Source organism: Macrotis lagotis, chromosome 3, assembly GCF_037893015.1.
Source record: "Macrotis lagotis isolate mMagLag1 chromosome 3, bilby.v1.9.chrom.fasta, whole genome shotgun sequence".
NCBI lineage: Eukaryota > Metazoa > Chordata > Mammalia > Peramelemorphia > Peramelidae > Macrotis > Macrotis lagotis.
Genome location: NC_133660.1, coordinates 173,027,022 through 173,045,104, shown reverse-complemented (window position 1 = coordinate 173,045,104; position 18,083 = coordinate 173,027,022). Strand labels below are relative to the sequence as shown.

Below are 18,083 nucleotides of genomic sequence, written 5' to 3'. Positions count from 1 at the left end.
ATTAACTTTTTGCCTTTCACACTGTTGAGACACATTGAGTTTAAAGTTTACTAAACTCTCAAGTCATTTTTTCCAGTTGAACAGGATTGTAAGCAATATTTCTTTGATATATTGTCTTCATCTTTTGATACTAAAGTCTTTACACATTGTCATGATTTATTATAGTGGTGAGAGATTAAGTTCAGTTATGAATGGCCTGATGCTGAATACTCAGGACACATCTACATCTCTCAGATCTTTTTGTTGCACTGTGTCCAATGCAATATCTAGTCACTGACACATGCCACATAAACTACTGGCTCCCTTCCTCATGGGTATAGTCAGGGTCACACACCAGGGAATGTTACTAGGGAGTTGGACTGCAAAACCTAAGGTGCCCCAAGCAGTACTTGAAAGTTTATCTACTAACTACTTACCTAGTCTCTCACACATAACATCGAAAATTGTAGAGGGTCACTATTACTTGAGATGCAGAACTATAGACACTGATAAACTAGGGAACAGCCAGAGCAAGACAACTAGAAAGCTGTCACATCATATGAAAATTAGCAGGGATATTTAGCCCAGAGAAGAGAAGACTCAGTATAGATAGCTGTCTGGAAGTACTGGTAGGAGCTTTTTGTATTACCTCCAATTTCTGGGATTCTCTTTTCTAAAATAATTTTTCATTTACTTTACATATTATATTATTTACATGTTTATAGGTGATTCCCCTGATATCATGTAAGTTTCTTGGGAGAAAGAATTATTTCAATTTTTTGTGTTTGTATCAAGGTCTGGCCTAAAGTGGGCAATTCATAAATGCTTACAATTATGTGTCAATGATGGAAAGAATATTTGAATATTTCAGGCATGTCTGATTCTTAGGAACCTAATCTTGGACTTTCTTGGCAAAGATACTGGAATGGTTTGTCATTTCCTTCTCCAGCTCATTTTATGAGCACCTGAGGCAAACAGGATAAATGACTTGCCCAGGGTCACACAGCAAGTGAGTGTCTGAGGCCAAGTTTGAACTCACAAAGATAAGTCTTCCTGATTCCAAGTCTAATGCTCTATCCACTGTGTCACCTACCTGCACCAGATGGAAAATAGACTATATAAAAAACGGTCAGGAATTTCTCAGTGAAGTCATTCATTGCTACTTGGTTGGAAATTGGCATAATTCCCAGAAGAATGAACTATGTGGCACAGAAAGAGAATGTCTTGAGTTTGTTCAGAAAGTGACATTAATCTGTCTAACACTGATTAGTTGTTGTCCTCTGTTCTCCAAAAAGGACCAAAATGACACTACTATGTTTGAATCAAGTGTAAGCAACTGTGGCTGATCAGAGCAGCATAAGTTCATAATGTTCTATCACAGGTTTGGTCCAAAGAGTCCATGAAAACATTTAGGGTGGATTCTGTAAATCCGTGTATCTCACATTTCTTTTGGGTTTCTCTAATTTATAACATATAGAGTATATATAGGAGAATAGTGTGAGGAAGTTAGAAAACCATAGAATGATTTATTGTGATGGGCTTTGAATACCAATTTTAGGAATTTTTACAAATTCAATAGGCAGACTTACTGAAGCTATCTGAATAGTTCAGTAAATTTATCTGATTAATGTAAAGGACAAGAAACCTGGCGTGAATGAGTAGAATGGTGAAAGACTAAGGACTAGGAGACAAGTGAGTAAGCAACAGTCCTAGCAGTAGGAACTGGAAGGTGTTGGATGGAAGAGATGATTGATTTACTTATAACTAAACTCTTCAAAACCAAGTCTCTTACAAAAGTATTTTCTGTATGGCTCTTTCTAGTTTTTTATGCCTGCATCTTTACAATAATATAGGATGTGAATGTTTAGTTGCTTCCCAACTGCAGAATCAACCTCACTCATTCCTGGATCCCAGATAGAGGGAATATATTAAAAAACTTAAAGCTTATTTTAGTTATTATCGAATTAATCAACACAGTCTTGTTCATGGGTGCTACTATGACATGGGCAACGACAATTCTGCCTTGGTCTCCTGTCCAGTGTCTTAGTTCCTGTTCACAAGTACTAGTCATCTGAATACTGTGCCTAGGCAAGTGCTGTATCGACTACATGATATGCAGTCCCTACTCAGCTCCTCCACAAATTAGTTGAGGAAACTTAAGAAAGATAGAGAATCACAGATTCAGGGCTGGAATCAACTTTAAAGATCATCTCTTCCAACCACCTTATTTTACAGATGAACCAACTGAGAATCATTAAATTCATAATGATAATATTTGAATTGCCTATCCTACATACTTGAAGTAAGGGAAGTACTTTGTAAAGTTTATGGAAGTATGCATTGTTATTATTATGCTATCTTTGGGAAGCAGCAGGATGTATTCTGGGAAAAAATACTGTATTTATATTGAGTTGACCTCAGTTCTAGTCCCAGTTCTGTCATTTGTTGTGACCTTGGGCAAGTTATCTTTCACTTTTCTGAGCTTCAATTGTCTAATGTATAAGATGAAAATAATTATTTGCATTCATTTTCTACTGCATAGGGATGTTGTATCGATATAAAGTACATTTCAAACCTTAAAAAACAATGTTCATATAATTTATCATCTATTGAGACAGTGTAGCAGAGTAAATAAAATGTAGGCCTTAAGAGTCAAGAAGACATGGGTCTGCCTCTGACACTCATTAGCTGAATGTACTAGGCTAAACATCCCGGATCATTAATTTTCTTATTTGTATAATGAGGTAATATTTACTTCACAGAGTTGTTTTGAGTTTCAAATGCAGAAAAAAATATAAAGTGCTTTGCTAACTTTAAAGCATCATATAAATTTCAGTTATTATTCCCTGGACTTCAGCTGATAACCTAATCTTGAAAATTTTTATTACCTATAATCTACTTGTCCCAATCCTTTTGACTGACTCCAAGTATCAATTTTTAGTTGCACATTCTAGAGATTCCCATAAGAAGTTGAAAGAAAAAATGAGTGAGTCAATCAGGAAATTTTTCAAGGTAAACCAATGCTAATTTAAAGTGTTTTCGTTATCAGTAGACAGTAAAGAGGATTGAAGGTAGGGAGAATCTTTTTTTAGATTTGTTGTTGGAACTTCATAGTAAGTACAGTTGGGTGTGAATAATAAATCCCCCTGAAGTGGTTACATTACTTGCATTTGTCTTACATATTTCCATTGAGCACATTTTGCATATCTATCTATGTACATATGTGTGTATATATATATATATATATATATATATATATATATATGTATACATATATCACTTCAAATATCATGAATTTGGATATATGCAGTCATTTATATAGGGATTGGTATAAGACAGACCTGAATATAAACAGTTATTCCTCCTTACTCTGACTTTATAGACCGAAATTTCACTTAACATGGATAGTTTCTCTTTAATTTTGAAGCAAATTTTAAATTTTTTCTCTGGCTTCATTAGTTGAGCAGATGTATCAGCAGCAGTAGTTACTGGTCTTGGGATCAAGTGCTACTAGATCTGTCTTTGTTAAGCTTCCCCAACAGCTAGAAGCCCTATTGTTTCCTTCTGATTGAGCTGGAAATACTCCTGACTGTCAATTGAAATGAAGCAGTAAATTATTACAAGTTTATAGTGCTAAGTCTCTCCATGCAACTCCTATTTCAAACCAGTTTTCATCTAGTTTTAGTACAAATGAGAAATGATATTTGTAGTCCCTGAGGAGAATAACGGTTATGTTTTATCTGGGGGGGGGGGAGCATTCTATGGTTAATATGGAAGCCAGGGTGAGTTTGGCTGTCACATGTGCTCAAGAAAAAGTCCTGTTTTTCATTAGGTTTTATATCTCACGTGGAATCTACTAACCCAATTCTCTGCCACATGTTTAAAGCAGTAGATTCTTCCATTTATATGCTGAACAAGGTTGATCTATATTGTGCCACATCAAGGAGGTACTTGGTCTCAGAAAACACAGAGACACTTTATATAACAGTAATGTAAATAATATGAAAGGAAATGTTACATATTTTTAGCTGAAAGGGGCAGCACACTAGACTGAATAAGCACATTGGCTCAGAGTCAGGAAAACCTGGGTTCATACTTCACTGCTGTCACTGGCTATGTGACCTTGGGCAAGTCAGTCAATGTCTATATATCTTTGGCAAATCTCTTGGATTTCCCTAAGTCACAGAAAGGTTGAGATCTGCATGGATGAAGAGAGTTTCTACACTGGGAATTCCTTTCCTGAAAAAAAAAAAAACCACATATCCTTCCTATATTCACAAACTATAGTTCAGCAAAAAAAAAAAAAAAAAAAACCCCAAAAAACCAATAAACCTATTCAAAATATACTTCTATTTTTCTTTTCTCTCCTTCACAGCAAGACATGCTAAATGGATCAAGATTACTTTCCAAGTTAGTCAATTTGCAAATTTTCCAAATTCACCTAACCCTCATCTTAACTATTTTGCATTTGATTTGTGTATACCCTTATATATGCATGTTGTCTCTTCCAGATGTGAGCTAGCTTCCATGATGGTAGAGTCTATTTCACACTCTCTTTTTATATTTAATGCCTACCAAAGTATTTGGCATATTAAATATGTGCCTAATAAATACGTATCGACTGATACTGATTTATCTAAAATCTCATGTCAAAGCGTCAAAACACCACTGAGCAGAGGTTATTTCTTATCAAATTTCTTTCAGGTAATAAGCATTTTTTAAAAAAGATTTGTTAATGGAATAATTTTTAAAATTCTCAAATTTTTTCTTTTACCTTTTCATAAACTATCATGCACTTGCAATAATTGGAAGAAACACTGACCAAGAGTTTCAATCTTATCACATCACAGTATATGCCTCTCCTCATCAACCCCATGAAGTATATTAGGAAACTAAGGGATAGATGCATGATGATAATGGATACAGAAGATACATGAGAGAGAAGAACGTGGATGACAGAAGGGGCAATCTGCTGGAGAAAATGGGATGGGATCACTTGTGCATAAAGAGGTGAAAAAAAGCCCCCTCCATATTTGAGACGAGAGAAGGATGTAGAGATAGACATTTTAATGATATGAAATGAGGAAGGGAGAAAAGGAAGTTCTCAGTGAGTGGCCTGAACTTATTTCACTAAACTTGGAGGTAAGATTCTCAGATGAGAGGATGGGATGAGAGGAAGAGCAACCAAGGGAGGTTTAAGATGAAAAGTTTAGTTTGTGGGACAGTGAATTAACTAGAGGTGTTAAAAGAATTTCCTTGGAGCACTAAGGGTCCAGTTGAGATTTTGAAATATGTAGTGGACCTAGTCAGCACAATTTTGTGATTTACCCCAATCTCATTCAGTAGCACGTGTGTAGAAGCGAAGGCACAAAATAGTGTGAATGATCCAAGGATGGGACTTGGCAGGGAAATTTCAGCAATACAATAATGGGACAAGAGACTTTAGAGAAGAGGGAAAAGAAGGGTCATTTTTGTCTAAGGTGAGTAGGAGCTTTTAAAAGGGGATATCACTATTAATAAATCAAATTACATTTATTAAATACCCATTTTGAGGAAGGCTCTACTAGGTACTGATACAAGAAAAACATAAAACAGCACCTGCCTTCAAGGAATGGCCTAAGCCTCAATGGATAGGTAGGATTTCATAAGGAGATATGATGACAGTTGGGATAGTATGATTGGGAGATAATGTCATGGACAAAAGAAAGGACACATGAAAATACATAATGTCTTCTTGTAGGGATGATTTGATGATTAAGCAGTGCTTAAGGTGGAACCCTGGATGATAATATTTCTAAGTAGATTGACAGCACAGAAAAAATGCTAGGATTTTGGATCTCATTCTTTAAAAAATGGGGAGCTTCCCAAAGTTTAAATTTGTAACATGATCAAAGCTGGTGCTGTCAACTTGGATCATTTGAACTTTATAAATAAACTATGAACTTTATAAATAAATAACCATTTGATAAGTGGATTTTAATAAATTGATTTCCCTTATAATTCTGTGAATTGTATTTTATATAATTTCAAATATTATTCTAAGAAAATATTCAGAGGCTTTTTTTTCACACCACCAGAAGGGTAAGAACTCTGATCTCACACAGCATATTAAAATAAGAGAATGATTTTTATACCTGAAGGAACTGTCATCTCAATTATTTCCCTAACAGATCACCATTTAGAACAGAGGTGATAAAACATTTCTGAGTATATAGGACCAGATGAAAATGTAATTAGAAAATGTTTAACAAAACAAATAGAAATACAATAGAATATAATGTTAATATGTGATTTTCTAAATTAATATGCAGCCTCCAGTGATCCTTATTTTTAGTTTGGTGGGTTCAATTTCCATTTGAGTCTGATACCACTAATGTATACCATAGAACTATTAGGCATTGTGTCTCACTTTATCTTCTCTATAACTCAGACAAAGTTTACATTCACAAATGTTAGGACTAATATTAGTTAATTTGTAGGGCTACCGTATATAATGGCATTTTTATGTTTAACTTTCTTTTAGAAAACTAACATGAATAACTTTTTGGTTTCCAGCAGAATACAACCACCTTTTAATACATATATACATAACTTAACATTTTTTGATATATGCATATATGTGTATAGATTGAAAATATACATATACATATGTGTGTGCGCAATGATAAAATAACCTCTGAGTAGGTCAGACAATGAATTCACTAAAAACCTTGTGAGAAAATGAAGTGTTAGATATATTTATTCTTGTTAATACTTGAGTAAAAACTGGGACAAAAATCATTATGGCCCTTTGAAGTAAATAATTTAAATTGCTCTGCAAGCAATAGAGCAAATAAGGGAGTTATGGATTCCTGAACTGACTAAAGCTTCTCTGAGTTCAATGAAGCAAATGTATCACTTTTCAGTTTATCCATTCTTCTTATAATGTCCAATTGGAAAAGACTGAAACTGAGATTCTTTTATATATTTCATTATTTTAGCTAACCACTATATCCAATAAATATCTGCCCTAAAACTCTGATTCCAATAAACTTATGTTAATAAAATAAATTATGTTGACAAGTTACAGAGAAGAGGGTTGAGAGAAAATGAGGGTGGATTTTGTCCTTTGAAAGAATGAGACAACTGTAAATTCTCTCAAGTAGTGACTAAAACAGACTCAAAGTGTTGTTGTGTCCACAGTACCACAGTACCACACTGACGTTTTCCTTCTCAAATTGGGTCAAGGTAACTATGAAGGATCTGATGATATTTTCCTTTTTTCCCTTTTCCTTCTTTAATAAGATCGTTAATTTTGTTATTCAACAATTAGGGCTTTTCAAATAAACTTGATCTTTTGTATTAGTTTTGTTATTAAGGGAGGTGTTTAAATAACTGACATACAAAGTAAGATATTAGAACTTGTTTTTGCAAATAGTCATCGTCACACAAATATATAACTTCCTTAAAAGTTCATTTTAATTATGTTTCTAGAGCCCAAGTTACAGTATTTTTAGTAGATTCAATGATTACACAGAATGAATGATACAGGCAATATGGTTCAGGGGAAATAGTACTGGTTAAAGAGTTGGATCTAGGTTGCAAATTCCACTTTCTCTTGCTATGTGGGTCATCTTGGACAAATTGCTTCATTTTTCAGGGGGAGAGGAACGATAAATGAGAGTTTGGTTTAGGTGATATCTAAAGTCTCAGCCCTAAAATGTAATGATTCTGTGTACCATGAAAACAATTTCCAATCCATAACTAACACTCAGTAGACTAATTAGATAACTTTTCAGCTTGGATAGTATATGACTACTTCAAAAGAAAGAAATGCTTTGATTACATTAAAAAAAGAACAAAAATGAAGTGCTAAAAACCAGGCTGGTGGAGTTTGCAGCCTTAAAGTATTATGCCCTCCCCCTCTAATTCATTAAATTTAAAAAGGAGGGGCGGCTAGGTGGAGCAGCGAATAGAGCACCAACCTTGGAGTCAGGAGTACCTGGGTTCAAATCCGACCTCAGACACGTAATAATTACCTAGCCGTGTGGCCTTGGGCAAGCCACTTAACCCCATTGCCTTGAAAAATCTAAAAAAAAAAAAATTTTAAAAGGAAAAGACCTCTACTAAAATGATACACAAAGCATGTGGAATCGCATGCAAAGCAAAGTGGAATGAAACCACAAAAAGTGTAAAGTTATCATTACATCCAGAGAGATTAAAAATTTTAATTTTTGAGGCAAAAATGTTGTTTCAAAAATTTATAAATTCATTTTTCTCTAATTATATGAATAAGGACAATTAGTCTTTGATTATAAGTGATCTTTTACTCTTTTGCTATCAAGCCAAAATGTTTAAAATCATTATGATTTTTAAAAAGTCAACCAAAGATTTAGTAAAATAATTTGATGTCTAATAGTGTAACTAAATATTATAAATGTGAGAATACATGTTATACACTGTATTAATAAAGATGTAAGTCAGCCAAATAGGCTACTTAGGCTGACTAGATGGTTAAGGGATGTTGAGATTGGAAGGACCAAACTCAACTCTGGATGACTAGATTTCTTGAGAAGATTAATGTCCACTGTAGTCCCTCAGTCAGCTGAACTGGGGACAAAAGAAACAAACAAACAAACATAAAAGCTACCATTTCAATCCTATGCTTCATTAAACTAAACTGATTACAGAACACAATGGAAACTCATCTGAGGTCTAAACTACCTATCCTAAATAAGGTCAGAATGGAGAATGGTATATATTAAAGGTAAGCAAGATACAATCCCAGAATATTCCCAAGGTTAGGACAAGAGCTAAGTATTATTATTCATTTGGCCCTATAAGAAAAACCTTTCTGTGGTAAGGTAGAAAGAGCATTGATCAAGTACAAGGTAGATTTCAACTTGGATACTAATTAGCTGACTGACTTTAAATTAATCATTTAATCTCTTTGGATCAGTTTTCTCATCTGTAAAATAAAGGAATTAGAATGAGATGATCTCTAAAGTCCTTTTCAGTTATAAGATTCTGACACTCTAAGTCTTCTTGTATATTATATTAGAAAGAAGAATTAGAAAGCAGTTTCCCATTTTTATTAGTTGAAATAAAAGGCAAAGGTGATAAGGGGGATTCTTTATCGATAAGTAAGGTATACTGCTAGACCTTTATTAGTGTGACTCATCTCATGAAAATATTTAATTAAATGAAGTCATCATGTGTATTCAAATTTGCCAGATTTGAAGTTATAATTTATGTAAAATATAACTCGTTCCAGACCAATAGAAATATTCATTGTGAATTTGAATAAAGCAGCTACTTCATGAGATGCATTATTTGCATTAATTGGGACTTAGCTATATCAAGCATACTTTTCAGGAGATTTTCAAGTTGAATGTGGCAATCCAGATGACTCATCAACACCATCTGCTGGCCAAAAAGCTGAACATTTATTTTAAGGAAGAAGGGATTCATTAAGATTGTTTTAGTCATAAATTTTTATTCCTCAAAATATCTGAAGCTTTGATCATTTCATAAATTGTTATCTTCAGTTAAGTGCTTCCAGGATTTCCTACAATATTCTTCAACTGGAATTAAGAATTTTATAAACATTTCTAGGTAAATGTTAAACTTTCATTAATTTCATATCTATCTATATTTGCATATGGACAATTAAAAAGATGTATCTATATACACATTCTTGGGAGAAAGTTCTATTCAGATGATTTATTGTGTACAGAAGATGCTCTAGAGTCCTCAGATGCTACATCAGAGGATCACAAGCTCTAACATGAGAAAAGCTTGTTGTAGACTGATGTCATTTATTAAAGGACAAGTCTGTCTAAGCTTGAAGGGTCTCTAGTGATGAATGTTTTGGTCACAGCAACTCACAAAGAATTATTTCTCTATGAAGTCATAAAAGGATTGAATTGTAAAGAGGTGAAAAGAATGCTAATACCAATGTGGATCTGGGAATTGATTCCGAAAGATAATTTGGAACTATGCCTTAAAAGTCACTAAACAGGATAGTTTTTAACTCTGAACTATACTACAAGGCCTATACCTCAAAGAAATTAAAGAAAGAGGGAAACAGACCTATATAGCTACAAAAAATATTTTAATTGTTTATTTCATAGCCTCAAGTCAGAAACTAAGGGAGTGCCCCACCTAATGGTGAATGGTTAAATATATATGAATATCATAGAATACTACTGTAACAGAAGAGGCAGCTAAATGGAATTTTAGGGAAAATTGAGAAAAATTTCCATGACAGAAATGAGGAGAAATAAAGGATCAATTCATCCACTAACAACATTATATTTGAAAAACATCTTTGAAAACTTCAGAACCTTGATCAATGCAATGATAAACTATGAATTGAGAGAACTAATGATGAAGTATGCTACCCCCCCCCCAAATAGGGGGCAGACTTAAAATTCAAAATGAGACAGGTTTCTGGACATGGCTAATATAGGATTTACTTTTCTAGAACAGTGGTATTAAAATCAAGTAGAACCTGAGTCACTAACCCATACTCAGAATTCCTGAAGGACACATGCTTGATGTTGTTTTTGTTATCAGTCATTTTTCAGTCATATCTGACTCTCAGTGTTCCCATTTGGGATTTTCTTGGTAAAAATACTGAAGATGCTTTCCATTTCCATCTCCAGCTCATTTTATAGACTAAGAAATTAAAGTAAAGAAGATTAAGTGAATTGCCCAGAATCTCACAACTATTAAGTGTCTGAAGCTGGAATTCGGTCACCTTGATCCATATCATGCCACTGGACCAGGATGGCTCTGAAGAAGAGAGTGAGGCTATCACTTAAATCCAATTCACTAGCAAATCATAGCATCACTTATCTGATGTCATGGTCCTCCTTAAGAATGAAGGACAAACAACATGAAGCTAAATTTGAACTCAGTCCTAGCATCATCTTCTAGCTGTTTTTAGAAAACCATGCATTAATTTTATCCACGTTCTGTTGCATTATTATTTATTTTGTTAATAGTGCCCACAGCATGTTTGTTACCTATATTCTAAATGAGGCATGTTTGTTATGAGGGTTTTCTTTTCTTTTTTAAATGAGTGGACCAGTGGGAGGGAGTGATAATAACTATAAGAATAATTTTTAAAAACACCAATGTCATAAAAATCATTGATCCTTAAAATACTGAAGTAATAACATCACTGTATTTCATTGCTGCTGGGAAACTGTTATGCATGGTTTGGGTTGCAGAGAAAGGGAGGCAGGATGAACAAATTACTATTTCAAAATCATTCCTAGTGTTTTTGACTTCTATAATGAGGAAAATTTCAGAAACAAGTTCAAAGTTTCCTTAAAATTATCTAAAATAAGAATAAGATATAAAAGGTAATGGTATCACAGAAGATTTAACTATGGGATAACAGAGAAAACCATTCAATTTCAGTACCTGGATTGGCATCTAATCAGCTAAATTATGCATACAAATATATAGATACATAGATATTCATACATATGTACACAAACATATGTCATTGTAAACAGAATATGTAAAAAGCTCCCAGTAAGAAACAGCCCAAAGCTGTTGGGGTACCTTCTCTACAACTTGAAATCTTTCATAGTTTTCTGGGGCCATTGGGAGGCAGTTAGGTGGTTTTAATGGATAGAGATACAGATCTGGAGTCAGAAAGACACAAGTTAAAATGTGACCTGAGTCACTTATTAGCTGTGTGACCCTAGGCAAGTCACTTACCCCTCAGTTTCCTCATTTGTAAAATGGGGATAATGACAATAATGATAGTTATTTTTATTACAAGATAATCCTAGGATTGTGGTAAGGATCTTTCAGATTATATTTGAATGTATTTAGCACAGTGTCTGCACAAAGTAAGCATTATATAAGTGTCAGGTATTATTAAGTGACTTTCTTGAGTCACTTATATTGATAGAATTATTGATATAATCACATTATCCTATAGGAATCAGAGGCAGGATATGAATCCAGTTCTTTTTGACTGAGACCTACTCTCCATCCACTACACCACAAAGGAAAACCCAACAGACCCAACAAGTTTTTCTGGAAGTGAATAAGGTACAGAGCTTACATTGTTTCAGATATAAGCAATTTTATTGAAAGGGTCAGGGACGGCTGGAAAAAAAGGAGGAAAGCAATGCCTAGACCAAGGATTTTAATCTGGAGAACTCCTGGTTAGAATTGTAAATGGAAAGCTATATCTACAAGAAAGCCAACTATGAAAGTGGTGTCATATACACAGCCATTAAACAACAAGAGAAGAGAGTTTAATTTGGGAAGAGTGAATACTACCATGACTGATAGGGTTGACTTTGGTAGATTTTACAAAACAGGTTATTTTTTCAACTATGTATCTATATGTGTGAAATGTTTAGAGAAGTGGAAAGAGGAAAGCATTTTAAGCAAAGAAAATGTATTAGCAATTATTCATAGGTAAAAAAAAGATGGAGTATGAGAGGTACACAATGAGATGGTTGGTTTCAAGTTAGTGGCACCCACACATTGATATAAATGTAAATGAGAACAGTTGGATAATAGGAAAGAAGTCCTGAATGCTGGGAATCTGAGAAGTCATTTCCATGGTCTAAGTCAAATAAAAATAATTAAATTACATTTGATGAGGTTTCCACTTTATGTTTTATATGAGGATTAGTTGGAGTTATAGAAAAAGGATGGAAGAAAGGAGGTTAGAATGGAAGTTGCATGTAGCCTAGGAGGATGGCCATTTAGTGCACAGATGAAGACTGTGGAAAGGAAGAGATGTTAAAGGATCTAATATCTGATTCAAAATGGCTTTCAGCAATTATTCAATCAGGTTAAAAAGATTAATTTTCTATTTAGATTTGTGAAGATTCTAAATACCAAAAGCAAAAATGATGTAGTACCTCAGGAAATTTGTGGTCTTTACTTCAGTATCCCCCTAAAGGAAAGATGAACATTTTCTGATGCAGATGGTAAAATAAACTGCCACTCACCTTTTCAATTAGTTCATAACTCTCCTCCAGTTTGAGCAACCTGTTTTGTACAGAAGTAGAAGCTCGCTCGTATACTGAACGCCATTCTTGAAAGTCACTTTCTGAAATCTCGGCCACAGCAAAACACAAAGTCCTTAATCCTGAAAAAGTCAACACAGAACACTGTTCCAAATGTGGTTTTCTTAGGAATATGTTTTAATTTTTTTTATTTAGCTATTGGTTATAATAGCTGAATTTACCCTGGGAACATAACTTTAAATATCATAGATACAAATGTTATTATTAAATAATATTAATTTTAAAGTCCTTGAAGAGATTTTATAATTAAACTTGGTCACAGGCTTAATAAGTAATTAACAACCTTCAACACCAAGAAAAAGTTTAAATTAATCTCAGTTCATCCTACTATATTGCAATTTTACTTTTTCCTCCTTCTTTCTCATTAGATAAATGTTTGTTTGTTGACCCTTACTACAGGGACTGTAATGACAGGTTGTTACTAGGCATTCCTTTTTCATGTTAGATAATTACAGGTCTTGGGGCAGCAAGGTGGTGCTGTGGATAGAGCACCTGCCCTGGAGTCAGGGGGATCTGAGTTCACATTTGCTCTCAGACACTTAATAATTGCCTGGCTGTGTGACCTTGGGCAAGTCACTTAACCCCATTGCCTTGCAAAAACCAGAAGAAAAAGAAGGAGGAGGAGAAGAAGATAATTACAGGTCTTTTAGTCTTTCATAGGAAAGAAAGACAGTTTGGTATGGTGGAACAGACATGGGACTTATCATGAGAAGACTCAGCTTTGCTACAAACAAACTTTGGCCAATCATTCAAGTTCTCTGAGGTTCAGCTTCCTTATCTGTTAAAAAACTATAGCAATACTTACCCTGGAATACTTAAAGAGTATTAAATGAGAAATTTTACGTGAATTCACATTACTAAGCAAATGTTAATTTGAATGAGCCATACTTTTCCTGGTCTGCATAATTACTGTAAGGACTTCATTAATCTTTCAGCCCTGATAAACAAAACTGTTTGGAGAACCAAAATCCCTAGAGTCACCAGGCCAGGTCAAATCATGCCTTTTCCCATTGCGGAGTATGAATAGAATTAACTGGACAATTTCTCAGGTGTTCCCTCTAGAGTTAGTTAATAATCCCCAAACCATGACCCACTAGATCTGGGCTCCATGCTTTGCCCCCTATCCCCAATCTCATATCTGGTCCAGATCAACCCAGGAAAAGAACTTACCATTTCAGTGGACTTGATTTAGAAAACAAATCTCTGTCTGATCCTCATATTGTAATTATGTCCCTTGAATAATAAGAGTTTGATTTACTTTTTCTTTTGTGCTGTGTTCTGTCTTGGGGTGCTCTGTTCCCATACATGTCAACTGCGTTTTATAGAATCATCAACAGTTGACAGGGGTTCTGATGTAGCTATCCTTACTTTCCCAGTTACAACTTGGTGAACATAGAATGAAAGGGTTGGGACCACAGGAACCCTGTGTCCTGAGAACTAAATCTCCCTTTCTTTTCTGCAATAACAGGGCTGTGATAAGGGACCTGTCCTCTGCTACCTGTTCCTCAACTTCTTCCCTCTAACAACCAATGTGGCAAATGAAGGAGACTGTCAGCACTTCCTTGCAAAATCTGCATTAAGATATTCATTCCATCACTGTAGAATTTCTCATTTGGAGTTTTCTTACATTTGATATTGCTTAAAAATTAAATTTAATATTTTCAAATGCAAATATTATACATGCTCATGATTAATGATAAAGTAAATACTTAGTCCTGCTTTTCATCCTTACACCCCCCCCCTCAAGAAAAACAGAGAGAAAAGCAAATTACTGATACATTGCCGTTAAAATCAAGTAAATGGAAACACTGAGTTGGGTATCATTGTGCTTTACCAATATCATATTATCAGCCTTAATCAAGACTTATTTTTAGGAATCTGACTAAAAATACCCCAATCATTAAAAATTAGCAGAACTCTGACATTTAAAAATCACACTTTATTACTTACCCTCTGTAGCAAATTGCTCTAAATGTTTTAAAGTAATTTCCTTATATTTTGAATTTTCAGCCAGACGATCATAAATTACAGTGTCCTGTAATATAAACCAGAAGAAAATTATCATTTACTTAGTTAAGTGTGCCAGTTCTACTTGATTTGATATTACTAAAAGCAATAACTAGCAAAATGGTATTCAAAATAAACATTTCTAGGAAATAACTTTTAATGCCAAGGTATTTTACTTTCCTCTAAAGATGGGAAAAATTCAGGAACATTATTTTTAAAACTTTCTGATTCACCTCTCAATTATTCTAAATCTCAAGGCCCTATATCTTGACAATCTGATCTTTACTCCTACGTTGTATGAGGGTTCCACTAACTCAGAGTATCAAATCAGCAGTTACTGATATTATTTGTATGTTCCCAGAATACCAGTAGTGACTTTTGTTCAAGACTTTTTTTCCCCTTTGGAATACTAGTCATATTCCTCTAGTTATTCTTCTGCCTGAGTTTATTGTTTTTAAGAATTTCAGTAAATGGACTTTTTAATGTGGGCTTTATTAGACCAAGACCAAATAAATCATTACCTGAAATTATTTTCTCAGAAGGTACTGCCCATTTGGGGGCTCCAGCTTGAGAGGTGAGATTTGAAAGCTGACTAATAGAGTTAGATTTACAGTCCTTGAGAGAAACAGAACCTTGTGACCTCAACCCAGATGCAATACTTGAGGTCCCAATTATCAATTTATTTTCATTTCTCAATGGTAAGAAGAAGAGACAAGGGAAATGGGAAATGATGATTTCCCCTCATGGCTGCCTCCCAAGAATAAAAGTTATAGTTTATTAATTTCCTTTTTTCTGGAGGCAATTAATATTTTGAATGAAATTGGCAAAGGGCTTTTAAAAATTGAATGAATCTCTTCAACAAAATTGAAGTTTTACTGAGGGAAAAACAGATATGTAGGAAAGTTAAGGAGAATAGTCTACAATATGTTCAAATATTTTATATATATATATATATGATATTGTCTCTAAATAGAATTAATCTTCATCTGACTCCTCAGTTTCATGAGGACTAGTAAACATAAAAAAATTATTTAATGGCCATAATATGATATGCTAATTACAAAGTAATGGAAAAGAACAATATTTTTTCAAATGTTAAGTGATATTGTGATTTTAATATATAAATTTCATGAGTGTAGGAACTCCCACCATTATTAATCCTTTTGTAACTTAGTGGATAACTTTAGTGAGTTGCCTGAGGTTTGGATAAATTGACAGGGGTTCTGATGTAGCTATCCTTATTGCCCATGACCAAAATTAAAAAATTTCATAATTGCTTAAAATAATATTAGTAAATGATAAAAATGGTCCTTTTCAAACATATTCAAAATAGGCAGTTTAAGTCCAGTAGTCAAAAGGTCAACATATACGAAGTACACATTGAGTTAAGTCCTGGGATCCAACGAGAAGTAAAATAATCTTGCTGTGATATTTTATATTTGAATGAAGGAGGAAACATTTGTATGTAAATATGCATATGCATATTGTGTATAGATGTGATAGATATGCATGTATATATTCTGGAAGGTGTGCATTGATAGCTGGGAGAGATGTGTGGATCAAGAAAAACTTCATATAAAGTTGTGGTGCTTCTGTTGAGTCTTCAAGGATCCAACAAGATAAAATTAGTGAAGTGTTTTCTACATACACATTATCTAGTACATAGTAAGTACTTTAAAAATAAATTATTGCTTATTATTTTCCCTTTCCCTTGAAGGAAAATCTGGCATTACAAAAGGCAAAGGGGAAGAGGAAATGCATTCTAGGAATGAAAAATAACAAAGGTGCAGAGATGGCAGTTCTCTGTGTGTGAAATAGTGGAGAGGAGAGTATGGGTGGGTTCCAGAGTTTGAGGAGGGATCAGTGAAATACTATTGGAAAGGTAGGAAGGAAGAAAAGCTAGAATGTTAAGAGATTTAAATGCCCATCAGGAATTTATATTTGATCCAAGAGGTATAAGCCACTGGATTTTATGGAGTAGAATGATTACATGATCAGATTTATGCCTTAGGAAAACACTTTGATAGCTATGGGAAAGACAGACTGTAGTAAGGAACAGATTTAAAGTAGGAAGGCCAAATATATAGAGGAATATTATAATAGTCTAGGTAAGAGATGAAGAAGGTCAAACCTAAGGGTTAAAGTGTGATTCAAGAGAAGAATATGTCTGAGAGATATTGCAGAAATAGAAATGAAAAGAATTGGAAATTTATTGGATATATGGAATGAGGAATTGTAGAAAGTTAAGGATGACACTGTAGTTTGCTAATTTAATGGAAGATCAGTGGGGTCTTTAAATGATGTTGGGATTTTTTTTGGGGGGGAGGAGCAAGACAATAATGAGTTCTATTTTGAACATGTTGAAATGCTTAGGAGATATTCAGTTCAGAATGTCCAATAGCGGTTGATGAAGTGGGACTAAAGTTTGGGAGAGAAGCTACAGCTGGATATATAGATCTGGGAGTCATCTGGGTAGGGATGGTAATTGAACCCATGGGAGCTGATGAGTCATGAAATATGAGCAAGTGAAGAGAGAGGAGGTACATAAGGTCAGAGCCTTGGGGAACATCCTTAGGTAGGAGAATGACAGGGATGATGAATCAGCAAAAGACACTGAGGAGAGGTCAGACATGAAGAGGAAGGACTATGATAGAATAGTGTCATGATAATGCAGAGAGGACAGAGTTTCGAGAAATTGGTGATCAATGCCAAGTGATGTAGAGAGATTAAGAAGGATGAGAAGAGGCTATTAAATTTTCAATTAAGAAGGTGCTGGGATCTTTGGAGAAGTAGTTTCAGTCGCATGATGAAGTTACCAGAATGCAAAGGGGGATGTTGCAACTGCAATTTGATTTTCTAAGTGAAGGAAGTGAACAGAAATTTGGGGAAGACTTGGGTGTGTTTATATGTGGCAGAAAAGATCAACTAAATAGGAAAAGGTTAAAGATTATAGAAGGGGGATGATAGCAGTTTAATGTATTAGCAAATGCAGGAGGATATGAGATAAAGGATATATAGAAGGGGAGAGATTGAAGTAAAAGAAGAAAT

General features: G+C 34.3%; 1 protein-coding gene across 6 annotated transcripts in view; it reads right to left on the bottom strand.

The window, feature by feature from the left end:
* Positions 1-18,083, bottom strand: part of ATP8A1 (ATPase phospholipid transporting 8A1) — a 290,003-nt gene that overhangs the window by 130,094 nt on the left and 141,826 nt on the right. For all 6 annotated transcript variants that reach the window (XM_074229523.1, XM_074229525.1, XM_074229524.1 and 3 more), the window contains 2 exons: positions 14,979-15,063; positions 12,951-13,090 (listed from right to left, as the gene is read on the bottom strand). In XM_074229523.1, the coding sequence (XP_074085624.1) occupies positions 12,951-13,090; positions 14,979-15,063 (225 nt within the window). The remainder of the gene's footprint in view (positions 1-12,950; positions 13,091-14,978; positions 15,064-18,083) is intronic.